We start from the raw sequence: 17,554 nt of genomic DNA, 5'->3' as shown, positions 1-17,554 counted from the left end.
CTGGGCAGGTGAGCCTCTATGATGTCCTTCCAGAAAGGAGCAGGGCAATCTAATACTTTCAGGGGTAAGGGCTTGGACAGGAAGAAGGGAGCCAGGAAGCACGTCCCACTCCCCTCTTCTCCCTCCAGAAGCCCACTCAGGGCCACCACGGCAGCAAGGGTCACACTGGGTTGAGTTTACCTTCTAGCCCTGCCCTTCCCCGACGAGCCTCCCCATGTGGCACAGGGGCTGATGGTCTTTCCCTCCCTTGGCCCGTGCGAGCCCCTCTACCCAGGGGGCAGACCCAGATCTGCTCCAGGCATCCTTTTAGGAAATGGGAGGCAATACTCATGCCAAGACAGGTAACAGGCCAAGGCCACCTCACAGACTGCTGACCCGCATCCTGAACACGGCTTTCGGCTCCCCGCCAGAGCTGGGTGTGGGCACGGGCCGCGGCAACATCCCCAGGGTGCTAAGAGCAGAGCACGACCCAGGAGGCAAGAGAGGCCGGTCCGCTTGACTCGTGTTTTAGGTGAAGGCTACACTCATTGCACCGCTCACCTTCAATCCCTGAGAGCGGCTCCAGGCCTTTATTTTGGACTATTTGCTTGCCGCCCCCGCCGGCCCCCTGCACACACATGCCCCACTGTTTTCAGTAGGCCTCGGGGAGCAGCCCCCACCCCTGGCAGCTGAGAGGTGTGGGGGTGAGGAGGGAGTTACTCTAAGGAGAACTCCGGGGAACTCCAGCAGAGAGGGGGTCGCTCACAGACAGGTTTGGGGGCCTCAGACAGCCTGTCACGCAGGCCGTGCCCGACAGAAGAGCAGAGGCACAGGGGGTCAAAGGAGGTCCCGGCTGGTCACGTGTGCAGTGCCTGGCCCACAGCACCAGCAGAACTTATGCCAAAAGGCTCAGTCACCAAACACAAGTGGGGTAGAGAGATGACGGCAGGAGAGGAGCAGCCCTGGGGTGGCTCCCGGCTGGGTGTCCAGGCTGGCACAGGGCAGGCTCATTCGTCTGTCTCCTGTTTGATGTTCTCGATGGGAACAGGCAACTCTGGACTCAGGGCCTTGTCAGGTGCAGCTGTGTCGAGATGCTCCTCCTTCACACGCACGGCAATGACTAAAAAGGACGGGGTGGGAGGGCAGGCAGGAGAGAGAACGTGGTGTAACTCCAGGAAGGGCAGGGGCACCTGATCTGGCCTCCTTAGGATGTGACGTGGAGGTGGGGAGAGCACCTTCTGGTCGGGGCAGGCAGGGCCCGCTGCGAGGTGCGCACAGGGATGGGGAGCGGCAGGGGCGGGGAGCTCCAGGCCGGGGATGCTGGGCTCCACTCAGAGTTGGGGGCAGGTGTTTGGGAAGCTCTCTAGGTCCAGTGGTCTGAGGACTGCTTGGTACTCATAGAATTCCCTTCAAACGTGACTCCGCTGTGCCCAGGTGGGGCAGGAGAGAGGGCGCCTCGAGCCCTGGGCAGAGCAGCCCCGCCGGGCCGCACGCAGCGGGCTCTTACTCTCTTGAGGAACAGGCTCCAAGCACGTCTTCTCTGAGGCCTGCAGGCTGTCCTCCAGAAGGGGCTTCTGGGACCCCTGTCGGAGGAGCCGGGTCTTGGGTGGTGGTATTCTTTTCCCTTAAATAAAAATGGAATTAAACCTAGCACAAGGTTATGGCCACGTGAAGCTCGCAGGCTGCATCTCACTCAGCGGCCGGCACTGCACCAAAGGGGATCCGGGCCAACCTGGGGGGAGAGAAGAGCCGGATTCTGCCATCCCCCGCCAGGCCTGTGCACCCCGAGGCTTAGGTGAGTGCCGTCCCACGGGGGGTGCCGCCACCACTGGCCCCTCGCAGCCCAGTTGCCCTGCTCCGGTCCGTCCTTTCTTCCCCATTTTGAACAGCATGGGGTCCTCCCACTTGATCAGCTCCTCATCTTCCCACAATCTTATCCTTAATGGCGACATCCGTTTCCTCTTTGTCTCCCTTCAGGACGTGCCTGTTCTCTGCACGGTGTCCCCTCGTGGACGCCTGCTGCTGCCACAGGCCTAATAGCTCTGGAGGATGGCTTTCCTCCGTTGCCCCTTGCCCCTCTCCAACCTGCTGCCCCCTCAGGATCAGTTGGGTGGGCCCTGCCCAGGGAAATGACACCCGAGCTGGTGGCTGCCCGTGCTCCCACCCCGTAAAGGGTCGCAGGGAAGAACACCAGATTCGGGAGCACCTTCCGTTTCCTCCCGTGCCTTTTACTTTCAAACAGCAGCTGCACACTGCGGAGGGGACCGGGCCCATCTGACCAGGGGGCAGCTGGCATGGGGACCCCTCCTTCTCCCTCGTAAATCCAGTCTCCTGTGTCTTCCTCAGCATCCTGACCATTGCCAGAAACTGAGGACTCCCTATGTATGTTCTGGGTCTCTGAAAACACGGGTGACAGGGCCATGGGGCCAAAGGGCAGAGGAGATGGAGGGGCTGTGAAGAGCGCTACTGAGTGGCCACTGCCCCACCCCTTAATGGCTACATCTGTTTCCTCTGCCCCATTTCAGGACGTGCCTCTTCTCGTCATGGTGTCCCATCGTGGAGGGACACAGGCTCTGCTGACCCCAAGCCCACTCCAGCCCCTTCAGAGCATCACTTACTTTTCTTTCCAAACTGTTTCTTTTTCTTCTTTGTGGCCTCTTTGGCCTTGAGAGGTGTGGTTGGCTCTGTTGTTGAAAGACAGGAGTAAGAGGTAAAAGGAGAGTTCTGAGAGGACGCAGGGTGTGGGCACATGTCTAGACCCCTGCCCACCCCCAATGAGAACAGGGAGCGGGCCCCGAGGAGGGGCCTGGGTGGTTTATCTGGGTGCACGAGGGCACAAGCCTATGACAGAGGGGGCAAGATCGAGGAAGGAGCTCTGCAGGCCAGACAGAGAAGGGGACAGAGAAGTCAGGAGTGGGCGGCAGGCAACAGGGCTACACTCTTCACTTAGAAACAGCCTAGGAGACTTTCAATCTCATGCCAGAGTAAGGTTGGACTGAGGCAGGGAGAGCTAGTGGCAGGAAGGAAAAAGAGCCCCTTGGGCTGCAGGAGTCCAGACCTGCGGCCACCGGCGGCTGCAGCTGGTAGCCGGTGAGCTCACACCAGCCGACGGGGTAGATGTCCGGGGATTCACAGTCCACCCACTGGTCATACTCGCTGTCCCAGCCATCGAAGTGGATGCTGAGGAGCCGATGCACCACCTGCTTCACCGTGGCCACGCAGATGAGCCGGGGTTCCATCAGGTCCACGGCCTCCAGCTTCATGCCCACCTTGAAGCCGTGGTTGGGGCAGTCCTGGGGAGGGAGCAGAAGGCAGTGCCCACACCAGCCAGCTCCCTGCCCTGGGGAAGGTTCCCCTGCCCAGTGACCCCACTGCACTTTGTTCCCAAGCACCAGCCCCTCTGGGAAGTGAACTGTGCAGCTGAGCACCTCTGCTCGAGTCTGGGGCTTCTCCCCCAAAGGGCCGATCTCAGCAGGAGGGACCCCAGTAACAAGGGGCTGGCCCTGCTTGGCTGGCAGCAGCACGGCCGCACGAGGCCCCTGCACCCTCAGTCTCCTCACCATGTTAAAGAGCCTCGATGGGGCTGCTTTTGACTTGGTCTTCTCCAAGTAGGCATCCCAGTTGAAAGCATGTGCCTCGTACCCTGGAGGAGCATGTAGCTTGGATGTGGAGCGAGAAGAAGCAAAGAGGAGGGAGTCCGGGCGAGGGGCACCCGCAGCTTGGTCAGGACCCAGCCCGCAGTCTCCCCAGCAGCCATCTTTCCTCCTCCCCAGGCTGGAACCTGCCCTGGGACCACCGTCGGCCAAGTGGGAGCTCTGCTCACAATGCCACACGCTGGCCATGGGGCCGCGTCAGTCCATGGAAGGCCTCCTGGTGGCCTTGGGAGCCCTGTCACCTCTCCAAACTGCAGGAGTCTAGCTGGCCACGAATCCGGGCCTATGGCCTCATCCCGCTCCCTCCAACTGCGAGGCTAGCCTTACCTTTCGGGGGTGTGAGCTCAATGTCATTCTTCTGGCAGAAGGCGGCTGGGAATATGGCGTGGGAGGAGGCGTGGTAACAGAACCAGTCGGAGCCATCTGTGGAGGGCCCCCCATCCACACAGATCATCAGGTAGCCGTCCAGGAGAACCTGGTGGGGGGCGTGGTAGGGCCAAATAACGGTATCCTGAACTGTACCCCATCAGAGGGTAAGAAGGCAGTGGTGGGGACACAGGTGGATGGATCCGACCAGAGCAAATCTAAGCCTTCCCTGAACTCCGGTAACACATACCGCGAGATTCTTCACGCCACTCGCCCTCCTCACTGGACAGCAAACGCTGTGCCAGCAGGGACTATGTCTGCTGTCTTTTGCCACTGTGTTCTAAGTGGCACACAGGCCAGGCCTAGAGATCCGCTGGACAGACAAATCAGCATGTCCCCCAGGAAGGCCAAGGTGGGGGGCCGTCTGTTCTTCAGGCTGCGGCAATAATGAAGCTTTGCAGTGAAGTCAGCACGGCAGTGGCTCTTGGCTGGGCCAGCACCCAAAGGACGGCATGTGGCAGTGGGGAGACCCCCAGTACAGTGGTAGGGCAAGGCCTACCCCTGACCCAGGACCGGGCCTCAGGCCAGGTCTTCAGTCAGCACCTGTCCAGTGTATCTCGGACTCTGACATGAGAGCAGAGTCGGAACAAGGAGCATGAGAGTCCCAGCTCACAGAAACCAGACGTTCCAGGAGCGGCCAGGCCGGGAAGACAGGGTGCACACGGAGCGCAGAGCTCTGTGCTGCCTCAGCCCCCCCGAGAGCCATCCCGAGGCTGGGGGGCCAGCGCCGGACTCACCTTGCAGATGGTTGCCACGCAAATGTTGCCCAGATTCAGGGGGTCAATGGCCTCCAGTTTCATCCCCTCCTCAAACCAACCACCTTCCGTGTAGACAGCACGAACCTTAAAGAAACAGGGCAGCTGGGGAATCTCTGGACTGGCCTAGGTCCAGGGTCGGGGAAGCAGGCCTCATCTGCTGGGGGAAAGGAACATTCCAGGGTCCTAAGGTCCTAATGGATGTAGGGCCAGGGGAAGTGCCCAGGAGCCGTCCTTACCTTCTTGAACAGGTAAGGAACAGCATCACAGTAGATTTTCCGGAAGGTGGGATGGTGGGCCATGTCACTGCGCCTCTCTTTTGGGAGATGGCAGGGGGAGTAAAGGAGAAAAGGGAGGTGAAAGCTGCTAACAGCCCCACTCCTCCCCCAGAAATGTGGGGCTGGCCTGCATATGCCCTAATCTGTACCTCAGCAACCCCCAACCCAGATCAGAAGACAGAAAACACCAGGAGCTCTCTGTGGGGACTCCTCAGCCCTTAAGACAGGGATTCTTCCCACAGGACGTGGGAGAGGATGAGGTTCAAACAGATTTTACCACTTACAAGCTGAGTGACCTTGGTTAAGTTACTCAACCTCTCTGGACCTCGGCAAGGTGGAGCTGATCACCTCTACCAGTGTTACTACGGGTATAGAAATAGATGCCTAAGGCAGCAGAGCCTGGGGTCATGCTGGCCTGGGCCCCGCTAACCTGACAGCTTGATGCCGTGGCCAACACGCCGCGACCAGCCCACTGGGTGAATCAGGGGGCTCCACATGTGGCACCAGAAGTCATCGTCACTGTCGCCATCCTCATAGAGGAGCCGTAGGCGACCTCCAATTACTGTGTCCACCACGGCCATACGGGTCCGTGACACCTGGGACTTGTCCACCACCTCCAGCCGCATGCCCTGCCGAAAGGGGTACTTCATGCTCTCCACCATCTGCAGCGACATGAAAACACGGGCCTGCTGTGGTCATAGAGACCCTGCCATCCATCTTCCTGTTCTCTCTCTTAAAAGTAACCAGACAACAAGCAAGGTGGGGTGGAACCGGCCCAAATGCTAGGTCGGGAAGCTGAATCCAGCATGAGCCCACCTATGCCACCAGGTTCACCACTGGCGCTCAATCCTGGGGTAACACTGAGGAAAGGCACGCAGCTCACAGCACGTGCGCCACGATGCCAGTAAGCCAGTTCTGCGCCTTGGCCCTGGTCCCTCTGTCCAGCTGTGCCCTTCAGGGCTGACCCCGTGGGTCCCCACACTCCTCCTTCCTGAGGCTGCTGATGGCACGTCCAAGCCTATGTCCAGAGAACTGAGTCCCATTGTGCCCCTCTCCATCTAATTCCTGCTCCGGCCCCCTGCGCTGGGGCTCTGCACGGCCTCCGGAGCATGTCAGTACCAATGCCTGCCCCACTCCGACCCACCTAGGAACAGTGGCCAAGATGCCCAGGGCTGCCCCTTGCTGAGGAGGCAGGGGGTTGTTTTTGTCTGAGGTGGCTTCTGTGCCATCCTGCATCAGGGAGGTGAAGGGGTACAGTGAGCTCACAGGGCTTTTCCAGCCGCGGGCACGCACTCATTGCTGGCTCAGGGCAGGGCAGTCCCAGCCTAGGCAGGGAGGGGACTCAGCAGTGCCACTTCAAATCCCACCGGGAGGGGGAGCACCTCCGAGGCCACAAGGCAGCCACCCGGTGGGAGTCCTGGAGCAGGTCCAGCCCTCGGCTCAGGCTGCAACACACCCAGACACCAACTGCTGGACTGGCCCATCTGGGAGAGTCACAGATGCAAGGTGAGACGTCTGCGTCTCCGTCTGAGGGCCCCTGGCCACCTCCCTTGCCTCGCCTTTCCTGGCACCTTTCCTCTGTACCCCCGCAGTGCGGCCCACAACCCCACAACCCTTTACTGCCCTTGTTTGTTTACTGTTGCACACGGGGACCTGACCTCAGTAAGGCCAAAGCTGGGTTCGGCAGGACTCACTGCTACATTCTCAGCTCCAAGCACAGAACTGACGCTCAGTTAATGTTTTTCTCAGCTGAACCAACAAACACATGCATAACACATCTGACCTTGGCGGATGGGTTAGTCATTCAAGACATTTTACTCACCGAACTGCAGGCATCAAAGACATTGGCCTCGAACTGGGGTGCCCTCCACAAACCACCCCCTTTTATGCTCCCTACCCCCCATCTTCAGAGGCGGCTGCTTCTGCGTTCCCTCCCTGTGTATGCAAGATGGGAACGTGAGCACCACTCGCTGCATGCTTGCTGACAGGCTCACAAGGACCCTTCTCTGCCACCCAGCCTCAGGCCCCTTTTAATTCAAGCAGAGAGGCCTCCTGACACTCCTAGAGGCCTGCACCCCCAGAATCGTCTGCCTCATCTTCAAACAAGGGCCAGCTGAGAGAGCGAATGATTGGTCTCAGTCGCCCAATCCGTCAGCTGCCCAAGGCACTACAAGGAATATAGGAGAAAGAGCGTACAGGCTTATTGGAAAGAGTATGAAAAGACAATTAACACATGAGAGAAAATAGCAATTGAGTAATAGCAAGTTCAAATAAGGGAAAAATTTCTACTTTAGGGAAAAAAGCCAAGGAATCCTTCGTTGAGGTGCCCGGAACCTTCCTTGCTGAAGGCAACTCTCACCAGCCAAAGCCCACAGCAGCGCTCTTCACCAGGCATCCCATGTCCTGAGTCCGATGGCCGAAGCTTCCATGCCATCCTTCTTTCCCACTGAGAGCTTCTGTGCCACCTGCGTCCTACCCATCGAGGCGGAATTCAAATGCCATTTTCCCCGGGGAGCCCTCCTGGATAGTGTGCTTCCTGAGGTCACAAGGCCAGTTCACTCACGCGCCACAGCAGCGCCTGCCCTGCATTCCCCTGTTCACGTCTGGGACACTCCGCAGGGCAACACAGGAACCACAGCTGCGGGCATCTGGGTGAGGGGACCTCATGCAGCCCAGGCACCTACGTGAGCGAATTCCACAAGAGGACTGGCACAAGAGGTGGGAGACAGACCAACTGTGCAGCCTTGTGAGCCCTCTGAATTTTTACCATGGCATGGTTTTTTAACCTGAGCAATGTTTAAAAAAATTTTAAGCAACTAAGTAATTTTTAAAAATTAAACTTAAAAGCCACACAGATCATTCTAAGGCACACCCCTGGTTCACAATCAAGGCTATTTCACAATTACTCATGTTCACGACTTCGTTTCCTCTGCCAGACTGGAGAGCCCTGAATGGCGGGACCGTATTCCTTATATTCCCACAGTGCCTGTATACAAGCACTTAATAAACTATATCGAACGAATGCTCCTGAAAAATGCTATGAGCAGAGGGAAGGGCCTGGAAGGACAGCAGAAGAGCAACGTGAACCAGCTCCATCGGTCTGGTGGGGAGGGGGCTGACGTTAGGCTGGAAGGCAGATGGCAACCACCATCCTTGAGAAACATGGAGCTGCTAAAGACTGCCCAGGACGTGGTCTTGGAGAAACACTCCAACGAATAGCCTGAAGGACAGATGAAGCGGGAGGGGGGCAGGAAAAAGCCGAGGAGGAGACCCAAAGGGCTCACTGCCAGACCTTGATATGGAAATCCACAGGCAGCGTCCTGGAGCCCACCAGCCGCTTCATGAGGTACCCCTTCCAGTCGGTGAACTTGGCATGGATGGCTGTGAAGACACACGCAGAGTCCTGGTCACACAGACTGATGACACGCTCATGGATGGGGGCACTGGAGCCGCCCCAGAGACCAGCCAGGGCGGCCGAACGACTCCTTTCTGCCTCTTGAGGCCAGCGATCACCGGTCTGACGAAACGGGGCTACCCAAAGTGGACCTGCCACAGGGCCTCTGGGACTGGGTGGGATGGGAAGCGAGGAGGTAAGTGGGCTCTGTTCTGGCCTAACCTGACCAGATGACACCCCTTCTACCAAGGGCCCTGCAGGAACCAGGACAGGGAATGTTCTCCACTCACTCCGTGGGGGCACGAGGATCTTGCTGTTGATGGCGCACCAGCCGATGGGGTGGACATCCACGGTCCCCAGGTTGCACCAGAAGTCATGGCTGGCATCATTTTCAAAGCCTTCATACCGGAGCAGCACCCGGTACCCTGGAAGGGGAAAGGCACCAGTGACGGAGGCAGCATTGGGAAAGTATAGTGTCAGGTTTTTCCCTCCTCCAGCCTAAACCTGACTTTCTGCTGCCAATTTCAAGAATTCCTTCCAGCAAGTGGGGTCCCTGTCATCCATGACTGTCAGAGCTGAAGTAAACCCACATCACTTACTTGATATGCCATATGGTGTGGTGGTGAGAATTAATTTTCTACTGCCTGATCATCCCTGGAATAAACTTTAAAAATGGGGTTCCATGCTTCCCAATCCTGTAGTTCCCTCTAAGCTGGGAAAGGCAGGTAGGCCAATCCCAAGAAGAAAGGCAGAAACACCAGTAGGTGGGTTTGTTTTATGAAGCCACCTGCTGCCTACAATATGCCCACCTGCCTGGCAATGTCACCGTGCAGCCCCTGCCCCTGCCCTGGCCAGAGGACTGCCTACCTGCTGCCTGCATGACAGAGGCGATCCAGTACACCCGGCTGGGGAGCACGGCGTCGCTGTTGAGCACCTCCACCTTCATCCCCTTCATCACGTCCTCCCACTGGTCATAGAGTGGGACCTGTGTGGGGACGAGAACGCCCGGGGGAGCGGTGAGCTGCCTGGACAGGCAGGGAGAGCGGCTGCTGGCCGCACGCGCCCTCCTGGGTACCTCAGATTTTCACACTGCTTACTGTTGAATCAGGTATGTGAAATCCAAGTACAATGTAACTGCCCAACAATGAAAATGCCAGGACTACTAGAGAATTCAGGGCGACAGGGAGCCTTCCCTACTAGCAAAGCTGTGCACTTTCATCATCAGTTCAGACAGGAGAGGAGTAAAGGAGTTCAGCTGCTTTGAGGGTCAACCTTCCATTGCTTGGGGCACTTCAGAGCTCAGAAAGGAGAGACTAACAAGTGGGTTCACCCCTCCTGGGTCAGGGGACTCCAGGAGTCAAGAGGCCTCCCCTGGACTTCCTGGGATTCAGGGAGTTAGCCCTGCGTTAGGCGTCTCTCCCGCCCTGCGGACACCACAGGCTGCAGATGCTGTGGTCACATTCCTTCCACTCTAAGGCCAGTCCCCCCGGGCCGTACCCTTCTGGTGTTTCTCAGCCATAGCGGCTCAGGGAGCCTTTGGCAGGTGTGAGCTCAGGAGGCAGCACACTGGCCTCCCAGGAGCCACGCAGCCCAGGGCGGCTGAGAAGCAGAAGCTTCCAATGGGAACACAATAAAAATGGGGAAGGAAGAAAGGAGAGTGGTCTCTTAGGCATCAGTCCCACAAAGTTCCAGGATGTGAGCAAAGTGGGGACCCCTGAGGGGAAGCACAGTGCTAAAAGCCCTCAGTGAGGGTTCGCAGGTTTTCTTTTTGAACAGAAAGTGGATAGAAAGATAAACTTTCTAGAGCAAGTGGCAAAGCTGGGCTTTTCAAACACCCAGACCTCGGCGCTGTTCCCTCCCCCGTGCCCATGACGACCTGCAACAGTGCTCAGGAGGCAGGTGGGTAAACTGAGCACCAGCCCAGGTTCCCCGCTCTCCCTCCCTTCACCTCCAGGACACTCACATGTTTAAAACAGCTGACAGGGGCAGCCTTGTAACTGTGATCCTTCAGGAATTTTCCCCAGTCGAAACCCAAGACCAGAGCTGTGGAGCAGAGAGGAAGGAGGCTGGAGGGAGGGGAGGGGAGGCTCCTGCAGCAACGTGAGGAGCTGGGAGAAGCAGGTCCCCCTCCCGCCCCAGCAGCTCCCTGATCCCAGGCCCCGGAGGCCACCTCTGCCCGGCAGCCCTGCACCCGCCCCCGTACCTGCCCCAGCAGTGGCCGTCAGGATAGGAGAGGAGCTTATCCCCAGGCTGCCACTCTAGGAGTGGAGCGAACATTCAGAGAGAAATGTCTGACCTTTCTCCCCTCAAAGAAAGAAGGAAATTAAAGAACCCTCGGCTTAAATTCCTCAGACCTCCCCTAACCTCTCATTGGTTACAGCCAACCCAAATGGGTGGGAGGCGCACACACCCAGGACCCTGCAACCCCGTCCCCGTGGAGCTTAGTTTGTCAGAAACTCGGACCCTCGCCTCACACCGGTACCCGCACTCAGGAGGGTTCCCCTGCTTATCCTGGGCCCCTCTCCAAACCACATCTGGGTCTCCACGGCCCCAGGGAAACAGAAGTCGCAGGGCTCAAAGCACTGCAAACCAAAAGCAGCCAGTTCTTGGCTTGTGAATCACCAAGGGTAGCAGTCCTTTCAAAAAAGGAGGGCTTTTCTGGGATAAGTTCCACAGTATCTACTAGGGGTAGAAGGTGGGATCCACGGTCAGCCTGGGTCAGGGCGCTTGCTAGCTGGCCATCTTTGCCATTCCTGGCCGCCAGGGAGGGCCGCCCAAGTCCTGGCCTCCCACCCCGACCGCCTGCAGCTTCCTGAGCACCAGTGTTCTGCTGTCTTACCGTCTTGCCCTGTGGGTGTCCCATCTGCTAGCTGCCCTGTCCCTTGGGAGTGGAGGAAGGCTCCAATCTTGGCTGACCAGGCTGCCTTGTGCAGGACTTTGGCTTTCTTGGTAGGTGGTTTTCCCTGGAGGTGGGGGAGAGCATGTAATCTAAAGGCTAAGAAGATAGCTCTGGACTTGGCCCGCCTCGGTCTCAATTCTGGCATTGGTCCAGTGACAGAACCTCTTTGGGGCTTGTTTCTTCATTTGTAAACCAGGATGATAATAAAAACAATGCTTAGCTCAGAGGGGGGATGCAAGGATGCAAGTTACTGGATTGTGCCTGGCATTCAGTAACTCAGCTAATTGTCCACCTGGGGAGGGATGGGGGCAGTCAGAGGAGGTGTGGGCCAAGGAGTGACGCGTGTCCTATCTTATCAGCCTTTTGCGCCAGGACCCTCTTCCTAGTGGCTTGAACCCTCAGCCATCTCCTTCCTCTGGGGCTCCTCCAGATTTATGGCCGACATTGGGCTTCAGAGGGCTCTGTGAACTGAACCAGGAAGCAAAATTTATATATACACGACCCTCTGGAGAGTCACGGAGATCACAGGGCTAAAAGGGGTTCCCCCCAAAGTGAACGGCCTGCAATTTGTAACTTAAGCAAAAGATATCCTTCCCCAAAGCAATCTGGTCTGTAACTTTAAACACTGATTAGAAAGGCCCAGAGATTTTATTCAAGAGATCAGTGAGCTAGAAAAGTGGTTAAATACCACACAGACCTGGGATCAAATCCTGGCTCTTCAATTTTATTTGTGTACCTCTGAGTAAGTTATAAAAAATTTTTGAGACTTTAAAGTAGGAATTTTGAAAAATTCATTTTTTAGGGGTCATTGGTTGGTCCAAGAGTGCCACGCCTTCAGCATGTACCCCTAAATTGTTAACAACTAACAAGCTACTAAAATATATGATCATCAGCTCACTGAGGAGAGGTATTTTTCTATGCCTTGACTAAAATCCACAAAATGAGGGAAAAGACAGAAACTGTCTCCCAAAGTGAGAAAGTGTATGAAGCACCAATCAGAAGACCTGGCACATTGTGACTTCCCATCAACACCAGAGCAATGGCTCTCAAGCTCTGTCACACATTATGGTCACCTGGGGAGCTTTTTACAACCCCTATGTTCAGGCCACACTTCACCCCAATTAATTCAGAATCTTTGCAAGATCCAAGCATCAATATTTGAAACACCTTCCCGGTGATTCCAACGTTCAGTCAAGGCTGAGAACCAGAGCTGTGGAGGGAGGGTGGCCACAGTCACCAGGAACGACTCACGGTGAGGACTGGACATGAGGTTCCATTAGTGGTTCTGCAGCTATTTTCCAACAGAATCTCCCTACGGAAATCATTCTTCCTCTCTGGACCCAGAACATTATTAAATAATGTGCGGCTAGACAACACATCTCTAAGAACTCTTCCGTTTCTAAAAATTCTACGAATGTCAGTAATTAATTGGAGATTGGTAAGACTTTCTAGGTGGCTGCCTATGCTGCGGAGTCAGAGATGAGGAATCAACTTCCTAAATCCACCATGGCTGGTGAACCTTGTACCTATTTCCCACCTTCCTTTCAGAGCATTTATAAAAGTACGGTGGGATGACCAAGGGCATCAGACTCCTCCGTGATTCTTGTTTAAAGCTTACTGAATACGTCAGACTCTGAGGGGTGAGAGTGGGGAATGAGGGCAGCGCCAGGAGCCGGCAACTGGATGAGCTCTATAAATTGATTCCTCTAGTAAATAACCAGGATGTTTACAACCTCAGATGGCCCCAAGCAAGATCCTTCCCATGCCCTCTTGACCCCTTGCCTTCAGTGAGTTGGTTTTCCTCAGCACCCCAGCCCCCAGAAAGGGTCTTCCAAGTGACTGTCTCTCACCTGTAATCTAGCCAAGATACTGGCTTTCTTGGAGTTGGAGGAGTAGCTCCGGGAACAGGAGACACTGCAGAATCTCTTGGTCTTGGAGAAGAAGGCTTCCCTTGTACCCACGATACCGCACATCTCACAGACAGCTGGGAAGAGAACTTAGCACATGACTCACATGATGCGGCCACTCCAAACCAAATCAAACGATGGGCCCTTCAAAATTTGGGGCACTGCATTACCCAGGTAGTGCCAGGCCCCACTTAGGCTGACAGGACTGATTCATAGGAAGAGCTTCTGGTGTGCACACCTGAATCTGTTTTGCCTAAGATAAGCTGCTCGGAATCCCTTGGCTGTCAACAGAGGGGCTGAGGAAACCTATGAGGATGACAGGGGAGACGGGCATGTTGGGAAGTTTGCTAAGAGGGAAACGAGAAGGAGAAAATGCCCACATCACTTAACTTCCGTGGGTCTATTTCCTTCTCATCTGTAAAGAGGCTGAACTGGATCAATGTTTCAGCCCTGACATCACATTAGAATCACTTGGCAAGCTCTTAAAAATGCCCACGTCTGAGATTCTAATGAACTGCTCTGTGGTGAGACACAGGTATCTTTAGTGTGTGAAAAGCTCCCTAGGGGATTCTAATGCACAGCGAGCAGAGAGTCCCTGGACTAGACTGTCTCTAATGGTTCTTTCTAGTTCTAAAGTTCTAAATTCTAAGAGAATGGCTGGAAGAAGGTAGAAGGGAAAAAGATTAAAGAAAGGGGAAGAAGAGAAGACAGGATGAATAGAAAGGAAGTTAAGATTCAACTGGCAAGAATATTTGCTAACTCTTCTAAAGAGTTTAGGTACCAAGGGAGAAGGATATCATCAGACTGTCCACACAATGGAGGCCCCCCCACAGCTATCCCAGCATCACACCTGTGAAGCCACTGGCTTCCAGATGATCCATGGGGATTCTTATCTGCCCACTCCCATCCTAATCCTTTTACCTGGAGGTCACTTTATTCTATAGTTCTCTCCCCTTACTTCTAACCCACAACCTATCTCTTGTCCCTTTCCAGAAAATAATCAGAACAAAGTGCTCTATCTTCTCAACATCCAGGCTTAGAAATCCACCAGCTATTCACACCAATGTAAAAGCAGAACCATGTTAACAACTGGCACCTAATATGTGCTGAGTAAATATCAGTTGTATGAAAAAATGAATGAAATCACAATTTGAAATCAGCCTATAGCAGAAGAACTGACACTTGGGGCTACCTGGGGTGCTTCTGTCTCTCTCACAGATCCTTACACACCTGCTTTCTTAAATATCAAATAGTCTTTTACACCTGGATGGCGCTACCCACACGGCCTATATCCCCCTCTTCTTCCACAGCCTCCTGAAACCTCCCTATCTTCAGGGGACACTGAAGGCACCTGGCTCAGAACCACTGCCATCCAAGGAGCGTGGAGTCCCAGGATTCAGCAAATGCAGCGGGGATGTGGGCAGCTCCCCGGCTTCCCGATCCTCATTTTCCGCCTCACTTGACTCCTCTAAATAGGAGCTGCTCTCACTGCCCACACTGCTGTTATAACTCCGGAAACTGTCATAGCCGCCAAAGAGCTCCAAGTCGTCGTCTTCCTCTTCTTCCTCCATTGGTTCCAAAGGTGGAGGCTCCTAGTGGAAGGATGACACAAACCAGGCAGAAGGAGTCACGGCTGGCTCAGTGTATGGGAAGGGAGGCTGCAGATCTGCTCTTGGCTCCCTTTCCAGTTCCAACACTTTTGGGCCAAGGGGCAGGCAGAATCGATACTGCTTTGCAAACACTGGCACCACTACTCTTGTTTGTACACTTCTGGACAACACAACAGAATAGCTTAACAACACGGAAAACATATATTAGGAATTCACCAAGCTCCATCTGTGGATTTATACATGATGACATTTTAACATGATTCAAATAGAATATAATGCTGTGAAAATACCCTACGTAAGGTGCCTCATTAAGACTTTAGGAAACGATGTATACTAGAAACTGATTGTTCCCCATTCAGCCTGTGTACACCAAAATAACCTTAACCCTAAAATTATTTCAGTCACAGAAAAGTCAATCTGGGACCCAGACCACCCTACAGAGGACCTGGCAGGCAGATGAAACACTAGTGATAGCACAGCGGTATGTACCACAGCTCTGACTTGCTCCCGTCGTAACTAGTCCTGGGTCTTTGGGCAAGTCATTTAAACTCTCTAAGCCTCAATTGTTTCATCTATAAAATAAGAAAAAATTTAATTCATAGGATGTGAAATGTAAATGAGATATTGTATATGATTCTACCTGGCATGTGGTAGAAAAGGTGTGAAGGGTTTGGGCTCTAGGCCAAGGCTCAAAGACTCTCTCAACCGCTTACCAGCTGCATCATCTACAGCAAGTCAATCTCTTAATGCCTGTTTCCACATCTGTAAATGAGGTTAAATACCACTTATTTCACAGGCTTTGGGGGAGAAATAAGGGTCGATACAGGTAAAACACTCAGAATAGTGACTTGCACATAGTCAATATGTGCAATCAATGTTGGCAATTATTACTAGTTAAAAGCTTGGGTTTTCAAACCAGATTTGTTGGGTTTAGTCCTGGCTCTACCACTTACTAACTGTGAGTTTGTGCAAGATATTTAACCTTGCTGCTCTTTGTTTTTTCATCAGTGCAACGGAGATAACAAGAATCCTTCTTTAGAGAACTGCTAAGGAAGATCGAGATAAGATACGTAAAGCCTTCTTCTGTTTCTGGTGGTTAGTGACAGCTCTAAAAGTTATTACTCTTATTCTCTATTACTATTCTCCTTTGCCCTTATAGGATTTCTGAACTATTCCACTTATATTTACAACTACACATGCAAATGTGGTAGAAAGGAAGCCGAATGCAAATATAAGGCTACCAGAGGGAGACTGCACGTGAACGCTCCAGATACGGAGTGTTCCTTACACTTTAACTTCCCTTCACCTCCTACCAGGATGTGACAGGCTCATAATCCCCAAAGAACACAACCACGAGACAAGGAGGACGAAGGTCATGCAGTTCTCAGATCCTGAAGCCAGGTCCCTTACCCCAGGCCAGGGAGGCTGTTCCTCCCAGAACTATCAGCCAGACGTCGGCCCCAGCGGTACGGCAGCAAAAGGCCGTAACGCCAATCGCCTCTGACCCTGCTCAGCCCGTCTCAGTTTATCCATCCTTCCACCCTCGGCTCTCAAGGCGTCGCCACAAGGTCTAAATAAGGGTCCCCGGGAAAGGTTCTCGGGTTCTCTTCCCCAGTCACGTTAAGTGCTCTCCCTCTCACCTCGAGGCCCCTGGTCTTCTCCATGAGACTTAACACTGTTTCTTCAACAGTCACCAGGTGCAGGAAGCCATATTGGCCTCGCGGCTTTCCCCGAACGCACTCATTGGTTGCCTCCGAGAGCCGCAGGCCAATCATGCTGCAGCAAGGAAGAAAAGCCAGGTCCACGCTAGCTCACGCTGGTGGGTGGGGAAGGCGCGGGCACTTGTGGGACTTGTAGTTCCTTGTGGATGCTTGTGCGAGGGGGCGTTGCCACAACGAAAAAATCCCCGGTGAAAATCCTAGGGCGCTGGCCCCTGGTGTCTCGCGTGGACTATTCTCATGTCACTACGCTAACTTCTTCCCCTCACCCCGATCCCTTTCTTCATGAAGCAATAATTGAGGCGCCTACCATGGTCAGGTACTGCTCCAGGTAATGCCAGGACTAACGTTGCATTCTCGGGACATGCCTAGCAGAGTGACTCACTTCCATTTAGGGCAGAAACTGCAATATTCTTATGCTCAACGTTTTATCAATGTCCGCGTGCTCAGAATCCTTGAAACACTCATCCTCCGTCACTATCTTTTGACTAAACTTTGAATATGAGGCTCTCTCATTCTGTTTGGGTGTTTCAGTCTCTTTACACACTCAAGAGTTCGAGGTGCTGACATTGAAGCTGTACAAACATCCCAAATCCGAAGGCATCCAATCAGCTTTATAAAGATAAAGAGGAAACGGAGGTTCTTTGGCTTCAAACACTTTCCAAGATCACACAGGATTGAACTTTTAAGATGTAGTCCAAAGTCTTTCCCTATGCCATTCTGTGCTCCGATCAATTAATTGAGACTCTAAATGTAATAAATGGAGGCTGAAAATATGCTAAAAATATTTCTAAGTTTGAGTTCCACCACCGCACAGATGTAAAAGTCTTCTTGGTTTCTTTTTTTCTTCAACCCCTTCTACCTCCAACTCCGTGTCAAAGAGTGCGGTTGGTTCTACCTCCGGTATATGACCTGTCTCTCTCTGCCACTACCAC

General features: G+C 54.0%; 1 protein-coding gene across 2 annotated transcripts; it reads right to left on the bottom strand.

Annotated features, from left to right (window-relative positions):
* Positions 1 to 539: 539 nt before the first annotated feature.
* On the bottom strand, positions 540 to 16,653 carry L3MBTL2 (L3MBTL histone methyl-lysine binding protein 2). Of its 2 annotated transcripts, XM_017645844.3 has the most exons (17): positions 16,542 to 16,653; positions 14,643 to 14,883; positions 13,235 to 13,368; positions 11,325 to 11,448; positions 10,449 to 10,528; positions 9,353 to 9,470; positions 8,776 to 8,910; positions 8,384 to 8,472; positions 5,522 to 5,753; positions 5,053 to 5,129; positions 4,796 to 4,900; positions 3,960 to 4,107; positions 3,540 to 3,622; positions 3,038 to 3,272; positions 2,598 to 2,663; positions 1,487 to 1,603; positions 540 to 1,099 (listed from the first exon to the last, which is right to left on the bottom strand). In XM_017645844.3, exons 1-17 carry the CDS (start codon positions 16,563 to 16,565, stop codon positions 987 to 989), a joined length of 2,121 nt encoding a protein of 706 aa, XP_017501333.1. In that variant the 5' UTR covers positions 16,566 to 16,653; the 3' UTR covers positions 540 to 986. The 2 variants fall into 2 exon arrangements, with proteins under 2 accessions (XP_017501333.1, XP_017501334.1); XM_017645845.3 differs by lacking the exon at positions 540 to 1,099 and having other exon boundaries at positions 1,574 to 1,711.
* Between the last annotated feature and the right edge of the window lie 901 nt (positions 16,654 to 17,554).

This window comes from Manis javanica, chromosome 10 (genome assembly GCF_040802235.1).
Source record: "Manis javanica isolate MJ-LG chromosome 10, MJ_LKY, whole genome shotgun sequence".
Taxonomy (NCBI): domain Eukaryota; kingdom Metazoa; phylum Chordata; class Mammalia; order Pholidota; family Manidae; genus Manis; species Manis javanica.
The sequence above is the reverse complement of the archived record's forward strand: the minus strand, read 5'-3'. Positions and strand labels throughout refer to the sequence as shown.

Coding starts and splice junctions, on each gene's coding strand:
- L3MBTL2 (XM_017645844.3), bottom strand. CDS start 16,565: ATGGAGAAGACCAGGGGCCTCGAG. Junction 4,108..4,795: donor GCGTGGCAACCATCTGCAAG/GTGAGTCCGGCG, acceptor GCCCCCCACCAG/GTTCTCCTGGACGGCTACCT. Junction 2,664..3,037: donor GCAGCCGCCGGTGGCCGCAG/GTCTGGACTCCT, acceptor TTTCAACAACAG/AGCCAACCACACCTCTCAAG.